Here is a 23,793-nt window from a genome sequence, read left to right on the forward strand (position 1 = left end):
TTTTTCCCTTTTTGAACAGTTTTACACTTCTTCACCGTTTGTGAACAGAAACTTTAGACTCTTTCGAACTTTTTTTTTTTGTCTTATTGGACAAATGTTTTACAAAATGTTTCCGTTTTTTTAACAAAGTTTTTCCTCTTTTCTCCCCTTCAAACAGTTTTTACACTTCTTCGCTGATTGTGGACACAGATTTTCCTGAACCTCTCTGTTTTTGCGCTCTGGGTTTTACAGTTTCTTGTGTGTGTAAAAAGCAAATAAAGAATGTGTTTGTGAACAGGTTATTGCAGTCTGAAATGTAAAGTGAAACTTTATTTGATTACATTGTGTGAATGTTCAGGCATTAATAAATTAGTATTCCTAAAGGATACTTGCTGCAGTTTGTCTAATACTTCAGTTACATTTGACTTTATCTTGAAGGAAAATTTGATAATCCACAAATAATCATTTACAACAATATATTCTGCTTTAAATCTTTACAACTCACAACAGAGAACACAATGAAACTAATAACTGCTGCACACTGACACGTTCATGTAATTTCCTGGGTTATCTGACAGTTATTGAATCCTTTAAAATGGAAAATAACAAAGTGGTACAAATAAATAATAATGTGAAACCAAGAAACTGATGTTTTACACATTAGTGTAGAAACATCTGGATTATCAGCCTGCAAAGACAAATAATCAGCTGGACTGAGTCAGAGAAGAGACCTGCTGATGTTTCCAACATGAAGCTTGTGTTGGACAGAACAGTTCATTCTCACTGAGGCTGGGTTCAGTAACAGCTGCTTAAAGTTTGGCTCAGCTGAGTACTTTCTGCTCCTATTGGTCAGTCTCATGGACAATAGGGGAAACAATATTTACAGTAAATGTACTCGTCAGCCCGCAGGATGATGAAGTCCTTCCTGTAGTGTCAGAGTGAAATCAGTGGTCTGTGTGGAGTGTTGCTGAATGCTGTCTGTCTCTGCTCAGCAGCAGGAGACTCAAAGTTCATCTGCAAAACTCTCTGAGACATTTCAGACAGTCTGCAGTTCAGCAGGAGGACGCTCTGAATCCTGACTCTGTCCATGTTTTCTGTAGATCAGAAAAGCAACAACAACAACAACAAGCACAACACAAAGTGACACGCTCGCTATCAGTCCAGCACGTCCTCTTCTGACTCCGTCCCCTCTCAGTCCTCCTGGTTGATCTTCTTGCAGAAACAGGTGTGAGGTGCAGATAGATTCCCACGAGTGTGTTTCTTCCATGAAGACGCGACACTCGTACGTTCCAGCATCCGCAGTCGTCACATTCTCCAGAATCAGAGACACGTCTCCATCCTTCATGTGTCTGTCCTGCAGAGCCACCCGCTTCTTAAAAGATGGATGCTGCTTGGTGGTATCAAAGTGCTCGTCCCGGTACAAGAGCACATATTCTTCTCCCAGATCAGCTCTGCTCCAGTTCACAACTATGAACTTGTTGTTTGGAGCTCGACATGTCAGAGTGACGTTGTTTCCAGACTCAGCTGGGACTTTTTTGTCACGTGTGTGTGAAGAAACGCTGAACTCGCCTTCAGCAATGCAAGCCAGGACACATGCACAGAGCACGCCCCCGAACAGTGACGTAATTCTGAGTGTAGCCATTCGAGCGGAGAGCAAAGAGGTGTCTCATACATGCTGCTCACACATGCAACATTAATAAACTAAAATTTCTCGGGAACGCTCAGCTTCGGGAATAGCGGCTTGTCTGTTTTGCCTCACACGAAGCTGAAAACACTTCAGCAGCCTCTCTCAGCTTCGGTGTGGACACATCGGCTCTCATGTGCCCAAGTTTTTCTTCAGCCTCTGACGGTAAGTTGAAAACTCTTTACCCACTGAGAGGCTGTGTTTAAGGGCTTCAGCAGACTTGTTCTGTATTGTTCTCTAGTCCTGCTGATCCCTTAAACACAATTCTGTTCAGATGGGTTCCACTTTGACTTTTGCTCGTTTCACTGTAGTTTATATGATTTTTGGTTTTCAGTCTTAGCTGAGAGGCCCTAATTAAAAATCGTATCCACACCAGAGACAGAGACACGACTTTGGCAGCTTTCTTCTTGTTTTGCCACACAGATTTTAGTTTTTCAACCTATTTTTTTCACTTTTCTCAACTTTTGATATGAATTTGAACATTTTGGACTGCGCTACAGCTTTGGTGTGGATGCATCGACTTTCCTGTGTCTAGTCAGACTTGTTCTACTTCTACGTTGAATTTTGCTCCTTTCACTGTAGTTAATATCAATTTTGGTATTCAGTGTCAGTTTTAGAGTCTCAAAATAATGTCGGCGCATTTGTGGACTCACACTAGAGACATTAACAGGACTTTTAAACCTTTCCTCCTTTTTTTTTAACAATGATTTTAGATGTTTTTCACAATTTTTCAAGCTAGTTTTTTCACTTTTTCAACTTTTGTGGACACAGTTTTTGTACTTTTCTCAACCTTTGATTTCATTTAGGACATTTTCCAATATTTTATCTGTTTTAGGTCAATCACTTTACTCTTTTTTGTTTTTACTGTTGTTGTGTTTTGTTTTGTTTTTGGTTTTTTACAGTTTTTACACTTTTTCTAACCTCATTTCTCTTTTTGGAGCAGCATTTTACAGCTTTTTGCTATTTTTGAACAGTTTTACACTTCTTCAACGTTTGTGAACAGGAACTTTCGACTCTTTCGAACTTTTTTTTTTTGTCTTATTGGACAAATGTTTTACAAAACATTTCCATTTTTTTAACAAAGTTTTTCCTCTTTTCTCCCCTTCAAACAGTTTTTACACTTCTTCGCTGATTGTGGACACAGATTTTCCTGAACCTCTCTGTTTTCGCGCTCTGGGTTTTACAGTTTCTTGTGTGTGTAAAAAGCAAATAAAGAATGTGTTTGTGAACAGGTTATTGCAGTCTGAAATGTAAAGTGAAATTTTATTTGATTACATTGTGTGAATGTTCAGGCATTAATAAATTAGTATTCCTAAAGGAGTTGCTGCAGTTTGTTTAATACTTTAGTTACATTTGACTTTATCTTGAAGGAAAATTTGATAATCCACAAATAATCATTTACAACAATATATTCTGCTTTAAATCTTTACAACTCACAACAGAGAACACAATGAAACTAATAACTGCTGCACACTGACACATTCGTGTAATTTCCTGGGTTATCTGACAGTTATTGAATCCTTTAAAATGGAAAATAACAAAGTGGTACAAATAAATAATAATGTGAAACCAAGAAACTGATGTTTTACACATCAGTGTAGAAACATCTGGATTATCAGCCTGCAAAGACAAATAATCAGCTGGACTGAGTCAGAGAAGAGACCTGCTGATGTTTCCAACATGAAGCTTGTGTTGGACAGAACAGTTCATTCTCACTGAGGCTGGGTTCAGTAACAGCTGCTTAAAGTTTGGCTCAGCTGAGTACTTTCTGCTCCTATTGGTCAGTCTCATAGACAATAGGGGAAACAATATTTACAGTAAATGTACTCGTCAGCCCGCAGGATGATGAAGTCCTTCCTGTAGTGTCAGAGTGAAATCAGTGGTCTGTGTGGAGTGTTGCTGAATGCTGTCTGTCTCTGCTCAGCAGCAGGAGACTCAAAGTTCATCTGCAAAACTCTCTGAGACATTTCAGACAGTCTGCAGTTCAGCAGGAGGACGCTCTGAATCCTGACTCTGTCCATGTTTTCTGTAGATCAGAAAAGCAACAACAACAAGCACAACACAAAGTGACGCGCTCGCTATCAGTCCAGCACGTCCTCTTCTGACTCCGTCCCCTCTCAGTCCTCCTGGTTGATCTTCTTGCAGAAACAGGTGTGAGGTGCAGATAGATTCCCACGAGCGTGTTTCTTCCATGAAGACGCGACACTCGTACGTTCCAGCATCCGCAGTCGTCACATTCTCCAGAATCAAAGACACGTCTCCATCCTTCATGTGTCTGTCCTGCAGAGCCACCCGCTTCTTAAAAGATGGATGCTGCTTGGTGGTATCAAAGTGCTCGTCCCGGTACAAGAGCACATATTCTTCTCCCAGATCAGCTCTGCTCCAGTTCACAACTATGAACTTGTTGTTTGGAGCTCGACATGTCAGAGTGACGTTGTTTCCAGACTCAGCTGGGACTTTTTTGTCACGTGTGTGTGAAGAAACGCTGAACTCGCCTTCAGCAATGCAAGCCAGGACACATGCGCAGAGCACGCCCCCGAACAGTGACGTAATTCTGAGTGTAGCCATTCGAGCGGAGAGCAAAGAGGTGTCTCACACATGCTGCTCACACATGCAACATTAATAAACTGAAATTTCTCGGGACCGCTCAGCTTTGGGAATTGCGGCTTGTCTGTTTTGCCGCACATGAAGCTGAAAACACTTCAGCAGCCTCTCTCAGCTTCGGTGTGGACACATCGGCTCTTATGTGCCCAAGTTTTTCTTCAGCCTCTGACGGTAAGTTGAAACCTCTTTACCCGCTGAGAGGCTGTGTTTAAGGGCTTCAGCAGACTTGTTCTGGTATTGTTCTCTAGTCCTGCTGATCCCTTAAACACAATTCTGTTCAGATGGGTTCCACTTTGACTTTTGCTCATTTCACTGTAGTTTATATGATTTTTGGTTTTCAGTCTTAGCTGAGAGGCCCTAATTAAAAATCTTATCCACACCTGAGACAGAGACACGACTTTGGCAGCTTTCTTCCCGTTTTGCCACACAGATTTTAGTTTTTCAACCTAGTTTTTTCACTTTTCCAACTTTTGTGGACATGGTTCTTACAGTTTTCTCAACTTTTGATATGAATTTGAACATTTTGGACTGCGCTACAGCTTTGGTGTGGATGCATCGACTTTCCTGTGTCTAGTCAGACTTGTTCTACTTCTACATTGAATTTTGCTCGTTTCACTGTAGTTAATATCAATTTTGGTATTCAGTGTCAGTTTAGAGTCACAAAATAATGTCGGCGCATTTGTGGACTCACACTAGAGACATTAACAGGACTTTTAAACCTTTCCTCCTTTTTTTTAACAATGATTTTAGATGTTTTTCACAATTTTTCAACGTACACAGCAAATTCAAAAGTGTTAAATGTTTTGGTGTTAGTAGTCTTAGAGTTAATTTTACTCTAAGTAGAGTCACATTCTTTTAATGTAACTCTGAGGTGTAAAATGATAGTAGTTAAAATCGAGTGTTAAAAATGAGTGTTTCTATTTCAAATCTGGAGGTGTTACAATGGAAACATTAACTCTTGACCTCTTAACTCTGAACTCCTACAGGGGCTATGACACCAATAGAGTAAATTCACAGACTCCGCCCCCAGCACGGCTCCAATCGAAGCTGAAGTGAAGCCGTTTCAGAACATTTTGCTCTACATATTTGAGTTGTTTGCCATGCTTGGTAAGTCATGTTTTCAAAGATTGTTTCAATTATTGTTATTAGCTTTTACTTCTGTGGCTCTTTGGAGTTGAGACAAAGCTGTGTGAAAGGCATTAGCCATGTTGCTCGGTGATAGCATAATATTCTGTTTTAGCTAGCTGAAAGGTATTGTTTGCGGGCAAATACCACAGCCTTGAAAAAAAGCTTGCATGTGAATTTTCAGTCAAATTTCTTGGTCAAATACACTTAAAACAATGTCTAGAATGTGAAATGTTGGTATAATGGTGCTACTTGAAGCCTGAAAACGATCTCCCATAAAAAACGAGCAAACAGCAGTAGCAGACGTCCCGAGTCCCGACTGAGTTCTACGTTAGCACTTAGATTCCTCCAGAGCTTTGTGCACACGGTTTAGGTAAAAATGAAAAAGGCTGAGGTTTTACATTTAGTTCAGTATTACCTGTTGTCTGTGTCCTTGTCTTTTGGGAAAATACTTTACACAAGTAATCGCTCAAAAAGGATTCCTTTTTTTTTTTTTTACTGTGCTGCAATTGATTTGTGCCATTAATTAGTGTCAACTAATTTTTATTCAATCTCCACATAGGATATGCTTGTGAAGATGGAATATGGGGGAGAGCAGAAGTGCGTTGAAGTTCCACAAAGTGATGACTGAAGGACATGCATATTGTATTTTGTATTTATTGAAATAAGTGATGAGAATGCTGTTATTTGCATTTACCAGCTCACCTATGTCAGACCTTTTGATAAACGAAATTCTAATGAAAGTGAGAACATGTACACTGTTACATCTTTCAGAAAATGTTTTGAAATTGTGGTGCACAGTTCAGAATAAATGTTTTTCAAAAACCATTGTGTCTTTTTAGTAAATGTTTATTTCCAAAAGAAATTTCTAGAAGTTCAGAACAGTAAAATTCCCGCTTTTTAGAATTAATTAGAAGATAACTCTTACGTAGTTAAACTAAAATACTCTTTGAGAGTTAATATATAAACTCTTAACACCAAGTGTTAAATTATCAACTCCAGACAGATTTGGTGTTTAACACTAAATCAGAGTTAACATACCAACTCTCCAAAAAGAGTTAAATTAACACTCTCTGGTGTGGACCCATATAGACACTTTAAAGGTGTTGAAATCAAATCTGACAGTGTTAATTTGGACATGCTGGATTTGCTGTGTAGTTTTTTCACTTTTTCAACTTTTGTGGACACAGTTTTTATACTTTTCTCAACCTTTGATTTCATTTAGGACATTTTCTAATATTTTATCTGTTTTAGGTCAATCACTTTACACTTTTTTGTTTTTAGTGTTGTTGTGTTTTTTCTTGTTTTTGGTTTTTTACACAGTTTTTACACTTTTTCTAACCTCGTTTCTCTTTTTGGAGCAGCATTTTACAACTTTTTGCTATTTTTTTTAACAATTTCCCCTGTTTTTCCCCTTTTTGAACAGTTTTACACTTCTACACTCTTTCGACTCTTTCGAACTTTTTTTTTGTCTTATTGGACAAGTGTTTTACAAAATGTTTCCGTTTTTTTAACAAAGTTTTTCCTCTTTTCTCCCCTTCAAACAGTTTTTACACTTCTTCGCTGATTGTGGACACAGATTTTTCTGAACCTCTCTGTTTTTGCGCTCTGGGTTTTACAGTTTCTTGTGTGTGTAAAAAGCAAATAAAGAATGTGTTTGTGAACAGGTTATTGCAGTCTGAAATGTAAAGTGAAACTTTATTTGATTACATTGTGTGAATGTTCAGGCATTAATACTTTTTGGAAAGCTGAATTGAAAGAATAAAAAGTAAATGTGAAAAATGTCACTTATCTTACTGTTTCTTCTTACATTTAGAGTCTTTGTTGACATGTACAAATAAACTGCTGAAGTCTGACTAGTTTTAAAAGGGAAAAATTGGTTTTAAAGGGATTCTGCTAAAGTGAATGAAATGCTAATGAACTGAATAAAGGCATGAAATGAAATGACCTTTGTCTTAGTTAAAAGTGGGTGAAAGGTCAGAGATGGAGAGGATAATAAGATGGGGCTGAAGATCAGTGAATCTTATGTCAAAACCTAATTGGTTGACTTGATATTAGAGGGAGAGCAAGAGAATGGGATGTGAATGGGGTAAAGTATATTTAGTGGGGTAAAGTATATTTTCTGTGAACATAAAGCAGAAACAAGAAGAAACATATTATCCTGTCACAGAGGAAGCTCTCTGTCAAACCTTATTCCTGATTCAGACTGTGGTGGCAGAGCTGTAGCAGCTACACTCTTCGATCAGAGCTTCATGTTGTCTCTGATTACAGTAACAGGTCCAACGTGAGGGAGTGAAAGCCCAAGATTATGATGGATGGATAGATAGATTACCAACTCACAGGAACATATCAAATACCACTTGATGATGATTATCTCCAACTTGTATTTATTTTAAATGTTATATACGTGTATATATGTGGTATGTGACTTTGGAAATGAGATTTTTAATCTCAATGAGATTTTTTACCTGGATAAATAAAGGATTAATAATAAAAAAAATTTGTCTTACAGATATATCTTAGCCTATATTTCATGTAGGTCTGGATCTTTAATGGATGTTTATGCCTGCATGTGTAGAGGATTGAAGTATTTAGCAAAGAAAACACAAAGTGACCATATAAGAGGGTTAAATTATTGTCAGTATGACTAAAATCTTATGTGCAAACTGACAGGTGTTTCTGACAATGTCAAAAGTTGTATATATTTCATGTAATATGTCTTTTATTTCTTTTATTTTTAACATTTGGGAAAACTTAAGTTTGTTAAACTTAACTCCTGTTCACTGCTGAACAGTTACAGCTTCACAGAAAGAACCTTGAGAGCAAACTGCTGCTGAAGCTTAACCATCACCTCACTGAGTGAAGAAATGGCACATTTTTGCTAAATATGCAGAAACAGATGCACACCCATACAATTTATGGTAAACTAAGTTGCCTTGTATGAACATATATTGAAGATGCCTCGTTCTGTTTTCTCTGAGGCTGCTGAGCCATTTGGAGCCAAAATGAATGTAAAGTTTACAGCATATCTTGTCACTGGAAATTGTTTGAACTGTTTATATATTTATATTATTTACTGTAGGTATTGGTGAAAAAAGCTTGTTTGAAAAATGTTGTGAAAATCTGAAATCTTGAAATTAGAATTGTTGTGCCTTATTTTGTTGATCTTTTTACATATATTCCTTTTGGAAATACTAAAATTTGTATATTTATTTATTTTTGTTTGTCTGATAGCATTTATTTATAAAATAAATCGGACATTTCAAACAGTCTTTTCACCAAGTACTTTTTTACTCTTACTCGAGTAACTTTTTTGAAGACTACTTTTCACTGTTACTTGAGTAATAATATATTAAAGCAATGCTACTCTTACTTGAGTACAATTTTTGGATACTCGACCCACCTCTGGTTGGGAGGGTTTATCTATACTTTTTGTAAAAATGTTCCATCTCAATTACGCACGTTTTGTTTCTGGACTCGGTCCCTCCTTCCTTGGCCCCCGCCGCCCGCCCTGGTCGGGTTGTTTTCTGTTTTTTGGACGTTTTTGTGTTTCTGTTGGGCTGTCTGGAGCCAGCCCTTGAGGGGGGGGGGGGTACTGTCATGGTCCTGAGTCTGAGGACTCAGTGTTTTGTGTTTCTTTATATTCTTCTATATTTTTGTTTATTCTGCCTTGTCTTTTGTTTAGGTTTGCTATGTGTCAGTGTGTTTGTTGCATGCCTGCCTGTGTTCCCTCTGTCTGTCCATGCTTCTCTGTGTCTGTTAGTTTCCTGTTTTATTCTGAAAGTTCATGACTCATGTCAGTGTGTTCAGTTTTACCTTTCTCGTTTCCTAAGAGTCCTGCATTTTGGGTCCACCACTCCTGCCTGCCTGCCACACAGCCAACCATGACAGTGAGTTTGAAAAAGATCATTAGCTTTGTGAATATAAACAAAGATAAAGTTGGAATGCAACTAATTTTGCATTTGTGGTAAAGTAACTTAGGTGAGCTTTTTAGATTCATCTGCAGATCAGTGCAACGCACAACAACAAAGTATGTTGCTGCCAGAATAGTATATGTAGTATAAACGAACAACTAAGACTGAAAAGTAATGAGACTCGGTGGCTGAGGATTAAATCTGTGCCGAGAACTGAGAACAAACAAACTAAACGAGTTTAACTGAATTCAGGGAAATCCCATAAATTCCAGATATTTTCTGTGATTTTAATTATTTAAAACCTTTTAATAATATAAAGCTCGCTGTGTGTGTGTTTCTGATTGATCAGTACAGGGTTTGCTGTTTATTTTTTCTTTGGTAAATATGAGAATAAAAAATAATATTGTCTACACTGCTCCACCTGCAACCATCCACCCTCAGGCTTGTTTGTGTAGGCCATGAGCAGACCTCCCCCCTTTTCAGGAGTGTAAAGTGTGTTTGTGTTGTCCATGAAACACGTCACACAGTGCAAATACAGCAAGAGCAGATGGTGGGAGTTTTCAAAGGCATTTGAAACGTAGCCTGAACTAATGTCCTCGGGAGTTTGGTGCAGAGTGGAAACTTTTTTTCTACTTGGGAACTATTTCAGCATTCAGTCTGATCAGTGGAACTCACAGCATAGATGAATGCTACAACATTTTTGCTACTTTACTGGATTTTCCCGTCTCTCCTGGTCTCCTGTTCAGCTGCTTCTGGAGGTGAAATCTGAATTTATTACATTCTGTTTCATGTTTAAGTGTTTTGTTTTTAATCTAGTGAAGGTTTGACTATTTCAGTTAAAGTGTATAAAATTTGTCACCACTTCTCATCAGCTGATTTCAGATTGGTGTCAACTGAGTTGGCTGCAATAGGACAAACATGTTTTAGTCAGACATGAAGGACCCCCCCCCCAACATTAAAGCATCCAATTTAAGCTACACCCCAGGGGGATTTTCAACAGTTGTCTGTGTTTTTAAAAAGTAAATAAATAAATAAAAAAAAATAATAATAATAATAATGGAAATTGTGTGCACAATATGGATAAATAACATGGATAATCTCAACACATGGCAATAAATAAAAAAAAAAACATATAGGTTTATTAACAGAGGATTAGACATTTCACAGTGGGCCTATTTGAAATTTTTACCACCGATTCACCTCAAAAACACCTGCAGTGCGTGCACCAAACACCAAAGTGACCCTGCAGCTTGTCTAGGCTGCAAGGTCACTTTTTACCTGAGCTGTCAATGTTGGTGTTCCAGATTAACTGGTTTTTACATCAGATGGTTGACCTCTGTACATTTGTTTAGCTCAGTCTTTATCTGATATTTCCAGTTCTCTGAAATGCATAAGTGTCAACATTACCTTCAGATAACAAAGCAAATTATATTGATTAAAAAATATTTTTAATAAGTTAAAATAATGTGTTTCTGTGAAATAAATCACAAGCCAACATTTTCCTTCTGATACCACCGATCAGATCAACAGAGACCAGAGTTTAATCCTTTTAGTTCTTTATTAAAATCACTATAGTCTGCATTGTAAACATGACTCAAAGTTACTGTAGTCATCCTGATTGAAAATGCTGAAACATTTTATAAGACAGAAATTCTTAACTTTTTAAATAGAGCAATGATGAACAGTGAGGTTCGTAAGTTGTACAGGTGAACAGTTGTACTTTGACCTTTAACCTCTCTGCTCTGTGTTGTTTCCTCTTTCAGAACAGAAAAACATCACAGCTGAGTCAGGACAGAACGTCACTCTGACATGTCGAGCTGCAAACAACAACATATTTGTGGAGTGGAGAAGAGCTGACCTGGATGAGTATGTCCTCTTGTACGAAGATGAGGGGTCTGTACTTGAAGACCAGCATCCATCTTTTAAGAAGCGGGTGGATCTGCAGGACAGACAGATGAAGGATGGAGACGTGTCTTTGATTCTGAAGGATGTGATGATTGCTGACAGTGGAACATATGAGTGTCGTGTCATCCAGAGAGGACACAGCCACAAGAAGACTGTCATTAAGAACAAGCCTATCTGTATCATGGACCTGAGTGTTGATCCTCCAGGTGAGTGAGTAGAGTTCAGTGTGTGTGTGATCAGAGGTGAAGCTGTTTGAAAGTCTCTGATGAGATTTTGAAGAAAGTAACCTTTTCTCACCTGCAGGTCGATCAAGAAGAAATGAAGAAGATGGATCTATTGGATGGAAAGTTGCTCTGTCAATTTTCTGTCTACTTCTTGTTGCTGCTGTTGCTGTTTTTATGTACAAAAAATGTTGACAGCAACAGAGTCGGGGTTCAGAGCAGCAACAGAGTCGGGGTTCAGAGCAAGCACAGAGTCGGGGTTCAGAGCAAGCACTTAGTCGGGGTTCAGAGCAAGCACAGAGTCGGGGTTCAGAGCAAGCACTTAGTCGGGGTTCAGAGCAAGCACAGAGTCGGGGTTCAGAGCAACACTGCCACCATGAGGCCAAACTGGAACCAGACAGCTCTCATCAAGCAAACTGTACTTAATGGAAGATCTTCAACATGTTTTTTAAACATCTAAAACATTTAAGGTGCAAAGTCTTTCACCTCGTTTTGTGTCCGTTTATTGCAGCAGGAATTATTCAGACCAAGCAACATAAATTAAATCTACTGTGGAATATTTTTTCTAGAAGCTTGTGTGAATTGTTGGCTCAGTTTCCTGTTGTTAGCTGACAAGAGTGGAAACTGCTGTGATCTTCTGAAAGACCACTTTCAGCTCAGAGTAAACAGACTGCATTTTGCTTATTTTCAGATTGTGTGGTTTTATTACAGGTGTTTTTGCTCAAATGTAATGTAATACACTCACATGTACATAGTGGTTTGTAGTCAATGTACCATGGTAATAACAGAAGCGAATCGCAATATTGTGTCAGGACAATTCACTATTTATGCGCTATAAACAAAGAAGCATAGCGTGACAATTTCTGTTCAGCGCCAGACTTGCTTGTAACCTATATCACCAATTATGTTATGAAAAATGACGTATTAACTACTACAAAACACTGCCTTTTATGGAAATGCTTGGAGCAGACTAACATGTGAGCTGGAGTGTTCTGAAACGTTATATTTGGTCTGCAATCCAGGCCATTCGAAAACATGACTTGAACATTTTCTCTTCAACGACGTAATCCGATAACAACCGATCTCTTTACCCGTCTTTATCCATGGCTGTCATGCGACCGGCTATTGCAGTTAATAATACAACAGCTTCTTGCCATTTTTTGTGTTTCTTTTTATTGCTGTGTAACTGATTTCAGTTGAAAGCCTGCATGCGCTAGTACCTCTTGCCACGAGTTCCCAGAATCCTTTGCGGTTTTACCCCTGAATGACGTCACATTTTCAATCTCTATAGCTTATTACTCAGTCCCTAAGGACCCCAAAGCGCTTTACACTACTTTCAGTCATTCACCCATTCACACACTGGTGATGGCAGCTACATTGTAGCCACAGCTACCCTGGGGCGCACTGACAGAGGCGAGGCTGCCGGATGCTGGCGCCACCGGGCCCTCTGACCACCACCAGTAGGCAAACATGGGGTTAGCACAGGGGTCGGCAAACTGCGGCTCTTTAGTCCTTATAGTGCGGCTCCGCGTGGTTTGGGAAAATAAATTAGAAGTATTTAACTGAAGTGTATTTTTTTTATGTTAGTTTTTTTTTAACTTGTAGTTCTAAATTGGAAGATTATTGTGATATTGAAATATAAAAATACAATTATATTCTATTATTTTTTCATCACTTAAAATAAGCGTCACACTGGTGGAAGCCGGTGTACCCGCCAAAACGCCGTGCATTTATCGAGACTTTCAACCCCAGGTAGGCCAATTATGGATCTTCGGATCCACATTATGTCAGCAGCTGTTCTCCACAGTGAACTATGTTAAAAACAAACACCGCTCACAACTCACAGATCAAAGCTTACAGTCCTGAGTAAAGATGAAAGTGACTTCATACAGCCCCGATTTGCAGACGCTGTGCGCAGAGGTTCAGGAGCAGAAGTCCCATTGTAAACATGTCACGGCAGACCCGACAATGTTTGCATGAACACGCTTTTCAGCATCTCTTTATTGACCACTTTTCACACACGGTCGCTGCACGCATACAGCTGGCTGTAGCTTTTCAGCTCACCCCCCGACAACACAACAGCAGAGAGAGCACAGACTTTAAGGTGGCGAGGCGTGATTGCGGGTGCCGCTCAGGTGCGTCCGACTCCCATGAAGCGGCGTTGCAGACCACGCCCCGCCACACACATTAACCAGGTAAAATACATATTTAGGCAGAATTTTGCAAATATCTATTTTTTAGCAATTACTTTTTAAAAGTCAGGTCAAGGCTCACATATATATATATATATATACAGTGTTATCTTCATTTTAGATGTCAAGAAGTATTTGCAGCTCCCAGTGTTTTCGTGGAAACCGGGTCCAAATGGCTCTTTGGATGTGAAAGGTTGCTGACCCCTGGGTTAGTATCTTGCCCAAGGACATTTGGCATGCAGCCAGGAGGCAGCCTGGGATCGAACCACCGACCTTCTGATTAGTGGCTGCTACCTAAGCTACAGCCACCCCATGAGCTCATTGTGAAACCTAACCCCACCATATCATTTGATTTCCTGAGGTCAGATGGCAGGGGTGTGAGTGGGCGTTGAACTTTGACCCCTCTTATCTGTGTTTGCACTTTGGGTTTTACAGTTTCTTGTGTGTATAAAAAGCAAATAAACATGTTATTGAATTCTTCAATTTAAAGGGATGCTTACTTTGATTACGTTGCATGAATGTTCAGGCATTAATACTGTTTTTGGAAAGCTGAACTAAAAGAATAAAAAGTAAATGTGAAAATGGTCACTTCATTGTGTCGTTTTTTTCTTCTTACATTTAGAGTCTCTTTGTTGACACGATCAAATGAACTGCTGCAGTCTGAGTAATTTTAAAAGAGAAAAGTATTCGGGTTGAAAGGGATTCTGCTAAAGTGAATGAAATGCTAATGAACTCCGAACTGAATGAAGACAGAAGTGGGTGGTACATCTCAAATATCTTAATCCACCCGAAAGCATGAGTCATGATGGGTCACTGACAACCACGTGATGATGATTTTCTCCCATTTGTCTTACAGATATATCTTAGCCTATATTTCATGTAGGTCTGGATCTTTAATGGATGTTTATGCCTGCATGTGTAGAGGATTGAAGTATTTAGCAAAGAAAACACAAAGTGACCATATAACAGGGTTAAATTATTGTCAGTATGACTAAAATCTTATGTAGAATAGAATAGAATAGCCTTTATTGTCATTGTACAAAGTACAACGAAATTGGAGTGCCACTCCCTTGGTGCAAAATGCAAAATAAATATAAATGTAAAATATAAAAAGTACAATAAAACAACCGTAGTACTCAGACAATAAATAAGTACAATATATACAGGATAGCAGCATAATATAATGATAGTATGAATAGCAGCATAATGTAATGATAGTATGAATAGCAGCATAATATAGTGACAATGGAAAGTATGGTATAGTTAAGCAGGTTTAATTGTTTTGTGCTTATTTACTACGGTGATAGCTCTGGGAAAGAAGCTATCCCTGAATCTGTTTGTCCTGGTTTTATGTGACCTGTACCGTCGGCCTGACGGTAATAGTTCAAACAGTTGATTACTGGGGTGAGAGTAGTCCTTAATGATATTGTCAGCTCTGCTGAGGTATCGGGAGTTTGCAATGGCCTCCAGGCTGGGCAGAGAGCAGCCAGTGATCTTCTGGGCTGTGTTGATGACCCTCTGCAGTCCTTTCCTGTCTGCAAATGAGCACCCTGCATACCATGTTGTTATGCCGTACGCTAGGATGCTCTCTATGGTGGCTCTATAGAATGTCACCAGCAGCCTCTCCTCCAGGTTGTTCCTCCTGAGCACTCTCAAAAAATGGAGACGCTGCTGGGCCTTTTTTACCACCGCCGTGGTATTTGCAGTCCAGGAGAGATCATCAGAGATCTGCACGCCCAGAAACCTCATGGAGTGTACCCTCTCCACACAGTTCCCGTGAATGTAGAGCGGGGCCGGGTCTGCTCTGCCCTTCCTGAAGTCCAAAATAAGTTCTTTAGTTTTCGTGGTGTTCAGTTGGAGGTTGTTAACTGAACACCACTCAGTCAATCTGGTAACCTCATCTCTGTAGTCCGATTCATCCCCCCTTGAGATGAGTCCAACCACTGTGGTGTCATCCGCGAACTTTATGATGGTGTTTGAGAGATGGGTAGGGGAGCAGTCGGATGTGCAAACTGACAGGTGTTTCTGACAATGTCAAAAATTGTACATATTTCACGTAATATGTCTTTTATTTCTTTTATTTTTAACATTTGGGAAAACTTAAGTCTGAAATCCAAATTAAACATATTTTAATAGTGTTTGTGTCCCACACTTTGACTGGATCGCTGGCGGCTGATCAAGGTCAGTTTTCAGTCACACACATATTTATTTTATGGCTCCAACATATTGACACTGTTACTGCAGACCTCTGTAGGTGGCTGTGGTAACACTAAGACAACACTGCCACCTAGAGATCAAACTGAAACATTTTTGTTTCTTCTTCTGCAAAGTTTGTAAGATTCAAAAGAAGATTAAAAAAGTAACGTTTGTTTTGAAAGATGAACAATGTTACTGAGGAAAAAAAGTAGGGAAAAACAGCAGCTGGTGATAAACTGGACTCACTCAGACTGACACAAGTGCAAAAACATAAACAGAATTTTATAGTTTCTACTTTGTGGCCACTTTATTAGGTATAAGATGCTTGTTACATGTTTGACGCCTGTTTTTGTCACCTGAAACTTGTGAAGCTGTGATGTAATTGGAGTTCGTGGAAAAATGTGCATGTAGAGCAGCAAAATGCATGCGTGTGTGGGTTTCCTCTTATAATCTAAAGATGTAAAATGTAAAGACGATAAGCAAGCCCAGGGGATCTCCAGGCCCCAAGGTTTTAGATGTGTCCTTGATTCAACACAGCTAATTTAAATGGCTAAATGACCTCCTCAACATGTCTTGTAGTTCTTCAGAGGCCTGCTAATGAACTAATAATTGGATTCAGGCTGCCGAGGCCTGGAGTTGTTCTAGTTGTTGCCTGGTCTAGTTGTTTGTCTCTCTGTGTCAGCCCTGTGAAGGTCCAGGATTTACCATGTCTCTCACTCTGTGACAGGAAATAATCCGATACTTTGATCTGCAGGGCTGAAGTGTCAGCCCTGCAGATCAAAAAATCACTTTTAACCCAAAACTAATTCTATGTATGTGAAGGAAGGTAACAACATGTTACCTGGCCAGTAAAACATGTCAAAAATTATTTTTCACCATCAGATCCTGAGTCGTCTGTGTGCTAATGAAGATAATGTTATTGTGTTCTGTGAAGGCTGTTCGAGGCCTACAGGACAAATTCAACATTAAGATTCACACTAGAGGTTTAGCTACTGATCATTTTATTTATCATTAATTCTATTCACCTTCAGCTTTAGCTTTCAGGCCCATCCACCAAGCTGCTGCTGACTTCCCCCTATATGCACTGAGCATTTATTTTCCACTCACCATTTTCACTTTTTCATTCTGCAGGTGTTTACATATCTCAACTATGCTAGATAGTCTCTGTTTTCTCTTCCACTGTTTGTGTTTGTTTCTTTTCTCCACCTCAAATATTCATGCAAGATTGCTTCTCCTCCCTGGGCCTGGTTCCACCATAGATTTATGAAGGGAGTTTGTCCTCCTCACTGCTTGCAGGTGCTTGCTTGTATATAAATAAACTTTCAATGTGGGATTTTTTTTCATTATTCATGGTCACAACAACAATAACCAGTCACATCAAGAAAGTTTAGTTTGGACTTAGGCCACTTCATGACTTTTGTTCTTCACAACAGCAAAGCTATATTCCAGTATTTACATAATAAAGAATTTATATTTCCATTTCATGAATCTGGAAGCTGTGCAGCAGATTGCAGCACTTCCTGCACTCTGGATACAAAACAGAACCAGCTTCCTCGGTCATGTCTCTTCAGTGTTTCCCACAATCCTTTCTCAGAGATGTTCCAGAGTTGAGGCTAAATGACTCTGAAATTCAAGACATCAACAAAATTCATCAGCTATATTTTTTATAATCAGTCTCTTCTTTAAATGATAAATGATAAATGGCTTGTATTTGTACCACAAAGTGCTTTACACTACATTCAGTCATCCACCCATTCACACACACATTCACACACTGGTGATGGTAAGCTACATTGTATCCACAGCTGCCCCGAGGCACGCTGACAGAGGCGAGGCTGCCAGACACTGGCGCCACCGGGCCCTCTGACCACCACCAACTCAAAAACAGAGTTAAAGTAACAGAGTCTCCCTCTTTTGCTGTTTTGTAATGCTAGTTTCAACCCATACTCTTTATAACACATGTCCACTTAGATTAATATCATACAACTGCAGTCAAAGCTTCTTCCTCTATGACAGCAGAATTCCTCCTCCTCTTTCCTCCACCCACAGACAAAGCTGTTGATGAAACCTCTCTGTTCAGTTCAGACTACAGTCATGCCACGAACTCTCCATTTGTAATGGATGGATTCTCTTGAAGTCGTCTTGTTTTTGTTTGGGATTTGTGACGCTACATGTGAGTGAAACTGAGCATCTAATGTTTCATGTTTGCTTGTGTAAGTGCAGCTTACTTCATCTATGGCAGTGGTTCTCAAACTTTTCACAATGAGTGCCACCTCACAAAATATATGGCTCTTGAAGTGCCACCCTTATGACCGACATTAAAGTACAGTAGTATAGGCCTATTTAACACCACATACAGTTTACACGAGACAATTTTATTTCTTATATGAATGTTATTTATTTTAACTGTCATAAGCAGGAGGTGACAACCGATGATAATAACAACTGTACTGCATTAAAACATTCACAGCAGGTGGAATATCCAATCTTTCAAATCAAATCAATTCAATTCAATTTTATTTATATAGCACCAAATCACAACAAAAGTCGCCTCAAGGCGCTTCATAGATACAGAGAAAAACCCAAAAATCATATGACCCCCTATGAGCAAGCACTTTGGCGACAGTGGGAAGGAAAAACTCCCTTTTAACAGGAAGAAACCTCCGGCAGAACCAGGCTCAGGGAGGGGCGGCCATCTGCTGCGACCGGTTGGGGTGAGAGAAGGAAAACAGGATAAAAGACATGCTGTGGAAGAGAGACAGAGGTTAATAACAGATATGATTCAATACAGAGAAGTCTGTTAACACATAGTGAGTGAGAAAGGTGACTGGAAAGGAAAAACTCAATGCATCATGGGAATGATATAAGTATATATATTGATTATTATATTATTATTATAGTATTATAGTATTATATTGATATTGAGATTGTGGTATCCTGTGTGATCAGGGTCTGGATACACTGTAAAACAGATTTTTTTTTTCCTATGAAATTTTATTGAATTTTCCTGTTATTTTTAAATACTTGAAATATAATTACAAAAGTAGATTGTGAATTCATGCATCACATGAGGTCATAATTTGAGTGGAATATATCGATCCAAAATACTTACTCCAGGCAAAGAATTTAAAGAACAAAAATACACCTTTATTTTGGGATGGGATGCTCAGTTTGGACACCGTGTGGAGCCCAGATATTTGGATATGTGTATTTTGTATATATTCATTTTGTTTTCTTTTTTTAAATGTACTTTAAGAAGCAAAAACAAGTGCAGACTGCAGGCTTTTTTGATCACAAGTTTACTTTGTACTTTAAGCACTTATACATATATTTAAGTTGTTACTTAAACAATTATAAGTTGTTGCTGTATCTGCAAAAATCATGTACACTAAAAAAGTTCCCCATGCCAGCATTATTTTGTGAAAATAAGCATAATTTATCGGCAACATTTACAACTTTAGAGTAATGTATACTGCATCATGATACTATGTGACACATTGTGCTAGCTAAAGGTTGAAGCTTCATTCTGGCTGGCTACCTGTATGAATGTCTATTAGTAAGCACTTAAGAATAGGGAGAGAGCGAGTAGAGAAGCACTGTATAAGAATCAGTCGATTTAAATATACTGATAATGTCTAATTGTGCCATCAGCTAAGAAAATTAGATATCTATTTTGATTACACATTAAACATTATGTAGGAGCAAGTCATGGATCATAGGTACAGTGGGGCAAAAAAGTATTTAGTCAGCCACCGATTGTGCAAGTTCCCCCACTTAAAATGATGACAGAGGTCAGTAATTTGCACCAGAGGTACACTTCAACTGTGAGAGACAGAATGTGAAAAAAAAATCCATGAATTCACATGGTAGGATTTGTAAAGAATTTATTCGTAAATCAGGGTGGAAAATAAGTATTTGGTCAATAACAAAAATACAACTCAATACTTTGTAACATAACCTTTGTTGGCAATAACAGAGGTCAAACGTTTACTATAGGTCTTTACCAGGTTTGCACACACAGTAGCTGGTATTTTGGCCCATTCCTCCATGCAGATCTTCTCAAGAGCAGTGATGTTTTGGGGCTGTCGCCGAGCAACACGGACTTTCAACTCCCGCCACAGATTTTCTATGGGGTTGAGGTCTGGAGACTGGCTAGGCCACTCCAGGACTTTCAAATGCTTCTTACGGAGCCACTCCTTTGTTGCCCGGGCGGTGTGTTTTGGATCATTGTCATGTTGGAAGACCCAGCCTCGTTTCATCTTCAAAGTTCTCACTGATGGAAGGAGGTTTTGGCTCAAAATCTCACGATACTTGGCCCCATTCATTCTGTCCTTAACACAGATCAGTCGTCCTGTCCCCTTGGCAGAAAAACAGCCCCATAGCATGATGTTTCCACCGCCATGCTTCACAGTAGGTATGGTGTTCTTGGGATGCAACTCAGTATTCTTCTTCCTCCAAACACGACGAGTTGAGTTTATACCAAAAAGTTCTACTTTGGTTTCATCTGACCACATGACATTCTCCCAATCCTCTGCTGTATCATCCATGTGCTCTCTGGCAAACTTCAGACGGGCCTGGACATGCACTGGCTTCAGCAGCGGAACACGTCTGGCACTGCGGGATTTGATTCCCTGCCGTTGTAGTGTGTTACTGATGGTGACCTTTGTTACTTTGGTCCCAGCTCTCTGCAGGTCATTCACCAGGTCCCCCCGTGTGGTTCTGGGATCTTTGTTCACCGTTCTCATGATCATTTTGACCCCACGGGATGAGATCTTGCGTGGAGCCCCAGATCGAGGGAGATTATCAGTGGTCTTGTATGTCTTCCATTTTCTGATGATTGCTCCCACAGTTGATTTTTTCACACCAAGCTGCTTGCCTATTGTAGATTCACTCTTCCCAGTCTGGTGCAGGTCTACAATTCTTTTCCTGGTGTCCTTCGAAAGCTCTTTGGTCTTGGCCATGGCGGAGTTTGGAGTCTGACTGGTTGAGGCTGTGGACAGGTGTCTTTCATACAGATGATGAGGTCAAACAGGTGCCATTCATACAGGTAACGAGTGGGGGACAGAAAAGCTTCTTACAGAAGACGTTACAGGTCTGTGAGAGCCAGGGATTTTCCTTGTTTGAGGTGACCAAATACTTATTTTCCACCCTGATTTACGAATAAATTCTTTACAAATCCTACCATGTGAATTCATGGATTTTTTTTTTCACATTCTGTCTCTCACAGTTGAAGTGTACCTCTGGTGCAAATTACTGACCTCTGTCATCATTTTAAGTGGGGGCTAGCTAGCTGAAAGGTATTGTTTGCGGGCAAATACCACAGCCTTGAAAAAAAGCTTGCATGTGAATTTTCAGTCAAAGTTTTGGTCAAATACACCTAAAACAATGTCTAGAATGTAAAATGTTGGTGCTACTTGAATCCTGAAAATGATCTCCCATAAAAAATAAAAAAAACGAGCAAACAGCAGTAGTAAATGTCCTGACTGAGTTCTACGTTAGCATTTAGATCCCTCCAGAGTTTTGTGCACACGGTTTAGGTAAAAATGAAAAAGGTTGAGGTTTTACATTTAGTTCAGTATTACTTGTTGCCTGTGTCCTTGTCTTTTGGGAAAATACGTTACACGAGTAATGGCTCAAAGGGCATTCCTTTTTTTTACTGTGCTGCAATTGATTACCAGATTATTTGTGCCATTAATTAGTGTCAACTAATTTTTTTTTTCAAAATTCTAATGAAAGTGAGAACATGTACACTGTTACATCTTTCAGAAAATGTTTTGAAATTGTGGTGCACAGTTCAGAATAAATGTTTTTCAAAAACCATTGCGTCTTTTTAGTAAATGTTTATTTCCAAAAGAAATTTCTAAAAGTACAGAACAGGAAAATTCCCACTTTCTAGAATTAATTAGAAGATAACTCTTACGTAGTTAAACTAAAATACTGTTTGAGAGTTAATATATAAACTCTTAACACCTAGTTAGCATTGGTAAGTGTTAAATTATTAACTCCAGACAGATTTGGTGTTTAACACTAAATCAGAGTTAACGTACCAACTCTCCAAAAAGAGTTAAATTAACACTCTCTGGTGTGGACCCATATAGACACTTTAATAGTGTTGAAATCAAATCTGACAGTGTTAATTTGGACATGCTGGATTTGCTGTGTAGGATTTTAGATTGTTTTTTAACAGACAGGTTTCAGAGGGTGAGAGTGAATGACACACTGCCCGAGTATCATTCCTACTTCACTGGCTCTCCTCAAGGATGTGTGCTTTTGCACTTGCTAAATGTTCTTTATACCAATGGCCGCAGGAGCTAGCGTGTGAGCAGGCACATCCTTAACCCTTTAATGCCATTTGTATCATATGTGACACATTTCTGAGAGAAAAACAATGTAATTTCAAAATGTTATGGACAAAACTCTTTTGTTGTCAAAAATTAACACTGTTATTAACAAAAAGTTGCCAAAAACACCTAATCTATCAAATGCGATAAATAATATTTGTAATAAACAACATGATAATGCAAGGAAAATTTTGTGGATTTTGTTAGAAGGGTTAATAAACACAAGTGTTAAAGTAAAAGATTTTTTTTTCCACAGTCCTCAGGAGGATATGTAACAGCAGCAATAAGTTTTAACTTTGGATGATAAAGTGCTCAGCTGTAGTAAATAATAAACACAGCAATTTGTGAACTTTGTGTCATAGATAACACTATCAACACTCAGGTTGATATCAACCTTTCAGGATGGGGTGATTGAGGTCACATTGAGGTGAAAAAAATGTTAGTTGACTTTGCTTCTTACTGCTTCTCCACACCTTTGCATGTACGTGTTATTTTTAGTTTAACACAGGTGACCAAAGTGGTTTTGTGCAGAAAATGTATGGAATACAGAATTTGTTATAGACAGCCAACCAACGCCTTAAAGACTGCAGTGGACCCTTACTGAGTTAAATTCAGGAGAAGGCATAATTACTTACAAATTCAATTCAATTTAAATTTCAGTTCACTTAAATTCAGTTCTAATTAATTTATACAGCGCCAAATCACAACAACATCTCCCTTAAGGGAATTTATATTGTAAGCTAGACCCTACAATAAAACAACTGAGAAAACCTCAACAATCATATGACCCCCTATGAGCAAGCATTTTGGCAACAGTGCAAAGGAAAAACTCCCTTTTAACTCTGTTTTAAAGTTCCCCAATTGTTTATAAAGCTCACATCATTTTTTAGACACCACTCAGACAGCTAGCAATTTAAGGAGAACATGCGGCTAAACATGTCATAAAGATTTCACTCCTGGTCCGATTGGGGAAGACACCAGAGAAAACTACATAGTTTGTTTTGACAAATTTACACATCGATTCAATATTGATTTAATGATCCGATTGATGTAACCAGGTGTCATTACTGCCAATGTGAATTAAAGTTTTATGGAATTTCCATTTGTCTTTAGCCAGCAGTTTTAAATTTCCTCAGTTTTGCCTGCTCTGGCCCCTGGAAGACAATTGACTATGGTTGCTGGTGTCTCTAGCTTCACATGTCTCAGAACAGAATCACCGATTACTGGGGTTTGATCCCCTGCAGGCATGTCATTGAGAAAGGAAAAGCAGTTAGACACATAAACAGGCTGATGGTGTACCTGGGGCTTCTGTTTAAGACTACACTTCCTTAATCCCTCAGATGGGTTTTAAAAATTTTCAAAGATCAGAAATGTTTAACAGCAAATACAACTCGGATTCAAACAAGATGAGAGCTTATTGTTGATTTAGTGATTACATGCACAGAGGAGTACATAAACATTTGAAATGACATTTTAAACTGAGAGAAAAAATTCTATTACTCACTGTGTCTCAGACTTTGTTTTCACTAAAACATCCACCTGCACTCAACCCACAATATTGTCAGGCTCCACCTTTACCTGGAAATACCTGAGTGATACCAGGAATAAGGAGCCTGTGATGATTTTCAAAGC

At 38.8% G+C, this 23,793-nt stretch overlaps 4 protein-coding genes across 6 annotated transcripts in view; 2 read left to right on the forward strand and 2 right to left on the reverse strand.

The window, feature by feature from the left end:
* Positions 1-13,669, forward strand: part of LOC146521432 (butyrophilin subfamily 2 member A1-like) — a 55,093-nt gene extending 41,424 nt beyond the window's left edge. Inside the window, exons 1-3 of one of the 3 annotated variants that reach the window (XM_085155342.1) lie at positions 4,360-4,438; positions 11,070-11,417; positions 11,515-13,669. In XM_085155342.1, the coding sequence (XP_085011468.1) occupies positions 4,408-4,438; positions 11,070-11,417; positions 11,515-11,627 (492 nt within the window). In that variant the 5' untranslated portion in view covers positions 4,360-4,407 and the 3' untranslated portion in view covers positions 11,628-13,669. Of the gene's footprint in view, positions 1-4,359; positions 4,439-9,264; positions 10,065-11,069; positions 11,418-11,514 lie in introns of those variants that run through there. The other 2 variants (XM_085155340.1, XM_085155341.1) reach the window with 2 other exon arrangements.
* LOC146521436 (coxsackievirus and adenovirus receptor homolog) lies at positions 175-1,636 on the reverse strand. The gene has a single exon (XM_085155302.1). It carries the CDS (start codon positions 1,619-1,621, stop codon positions 1,016-1,018), a length of 606 nt encoding a protein of 201 aa, XP_085011428.1. The 5' UTR covers positions 1,622-1,636; the 3' UTR covers positions 175-1,015.
* Positions 3,632-4,231, reverse strand: LOC146521437 (coxsackievirus and adenovirus receptor homolog). Its single transcript, XM_085155309.1, has one exon. The coding sequence runs from the start codon at positions 4,229-4,231 to the stop codon at positions 3,632-3,634; it is 600 nt and encodes a 199-aa protein (XP_085011435.1).
* A 4,115-nt stretch (positions 13,670-17,784) lies between the features above and the next one.
* Positions 17,785-23,793, forward strand: part of LOC146521438 (uncharacterized) — a 63,251-nt gene continuing 57,242 nt past the window's right edge. Inside the window, exon 1 of the mRNA XM_085155271.1 lies at positions 17,785-17,993. Coding sequence (XP_085011397.1) covers positions 17,942-17,993 — 52 coding nt within the window. The 5' untranslated portion in view covers positions 17,785-17,941. The remainder of the gene's footprint in view (positions 17,994-23,793) is intronic.

This window comes from Neolamprologus multifasciatus, chromosome 3, assembly GCF_963576455.1.
Source record: "Neolamprologus multifasciatus chromosome 3, fNeoMul1.2, whole genome shotgun sequence".
NCBI classification, from domain to species: Eukaryota; Metazoa; Chordata; class Actinopteri; order Cichliformes; family Cichlidae; genus Neolamprologus; species Neolamprologus multifasciatus.

Coding starts and splice junctions, on each gene's coding strand:
- LOC146521436 (XM_085155302.1), bottom strand. CDS start 1,621: ATGGCTACACTCAGAATTACGTCACTGTTCGGGGGCGTGCTCTGTGCA.
- LOC146521437 (XM_085155309.1), bottom strand. CDS start 4,231: ATGGCTACACTCAGAATTACGTCACTGTTCGGGGGCGTGCTCTGCGCA.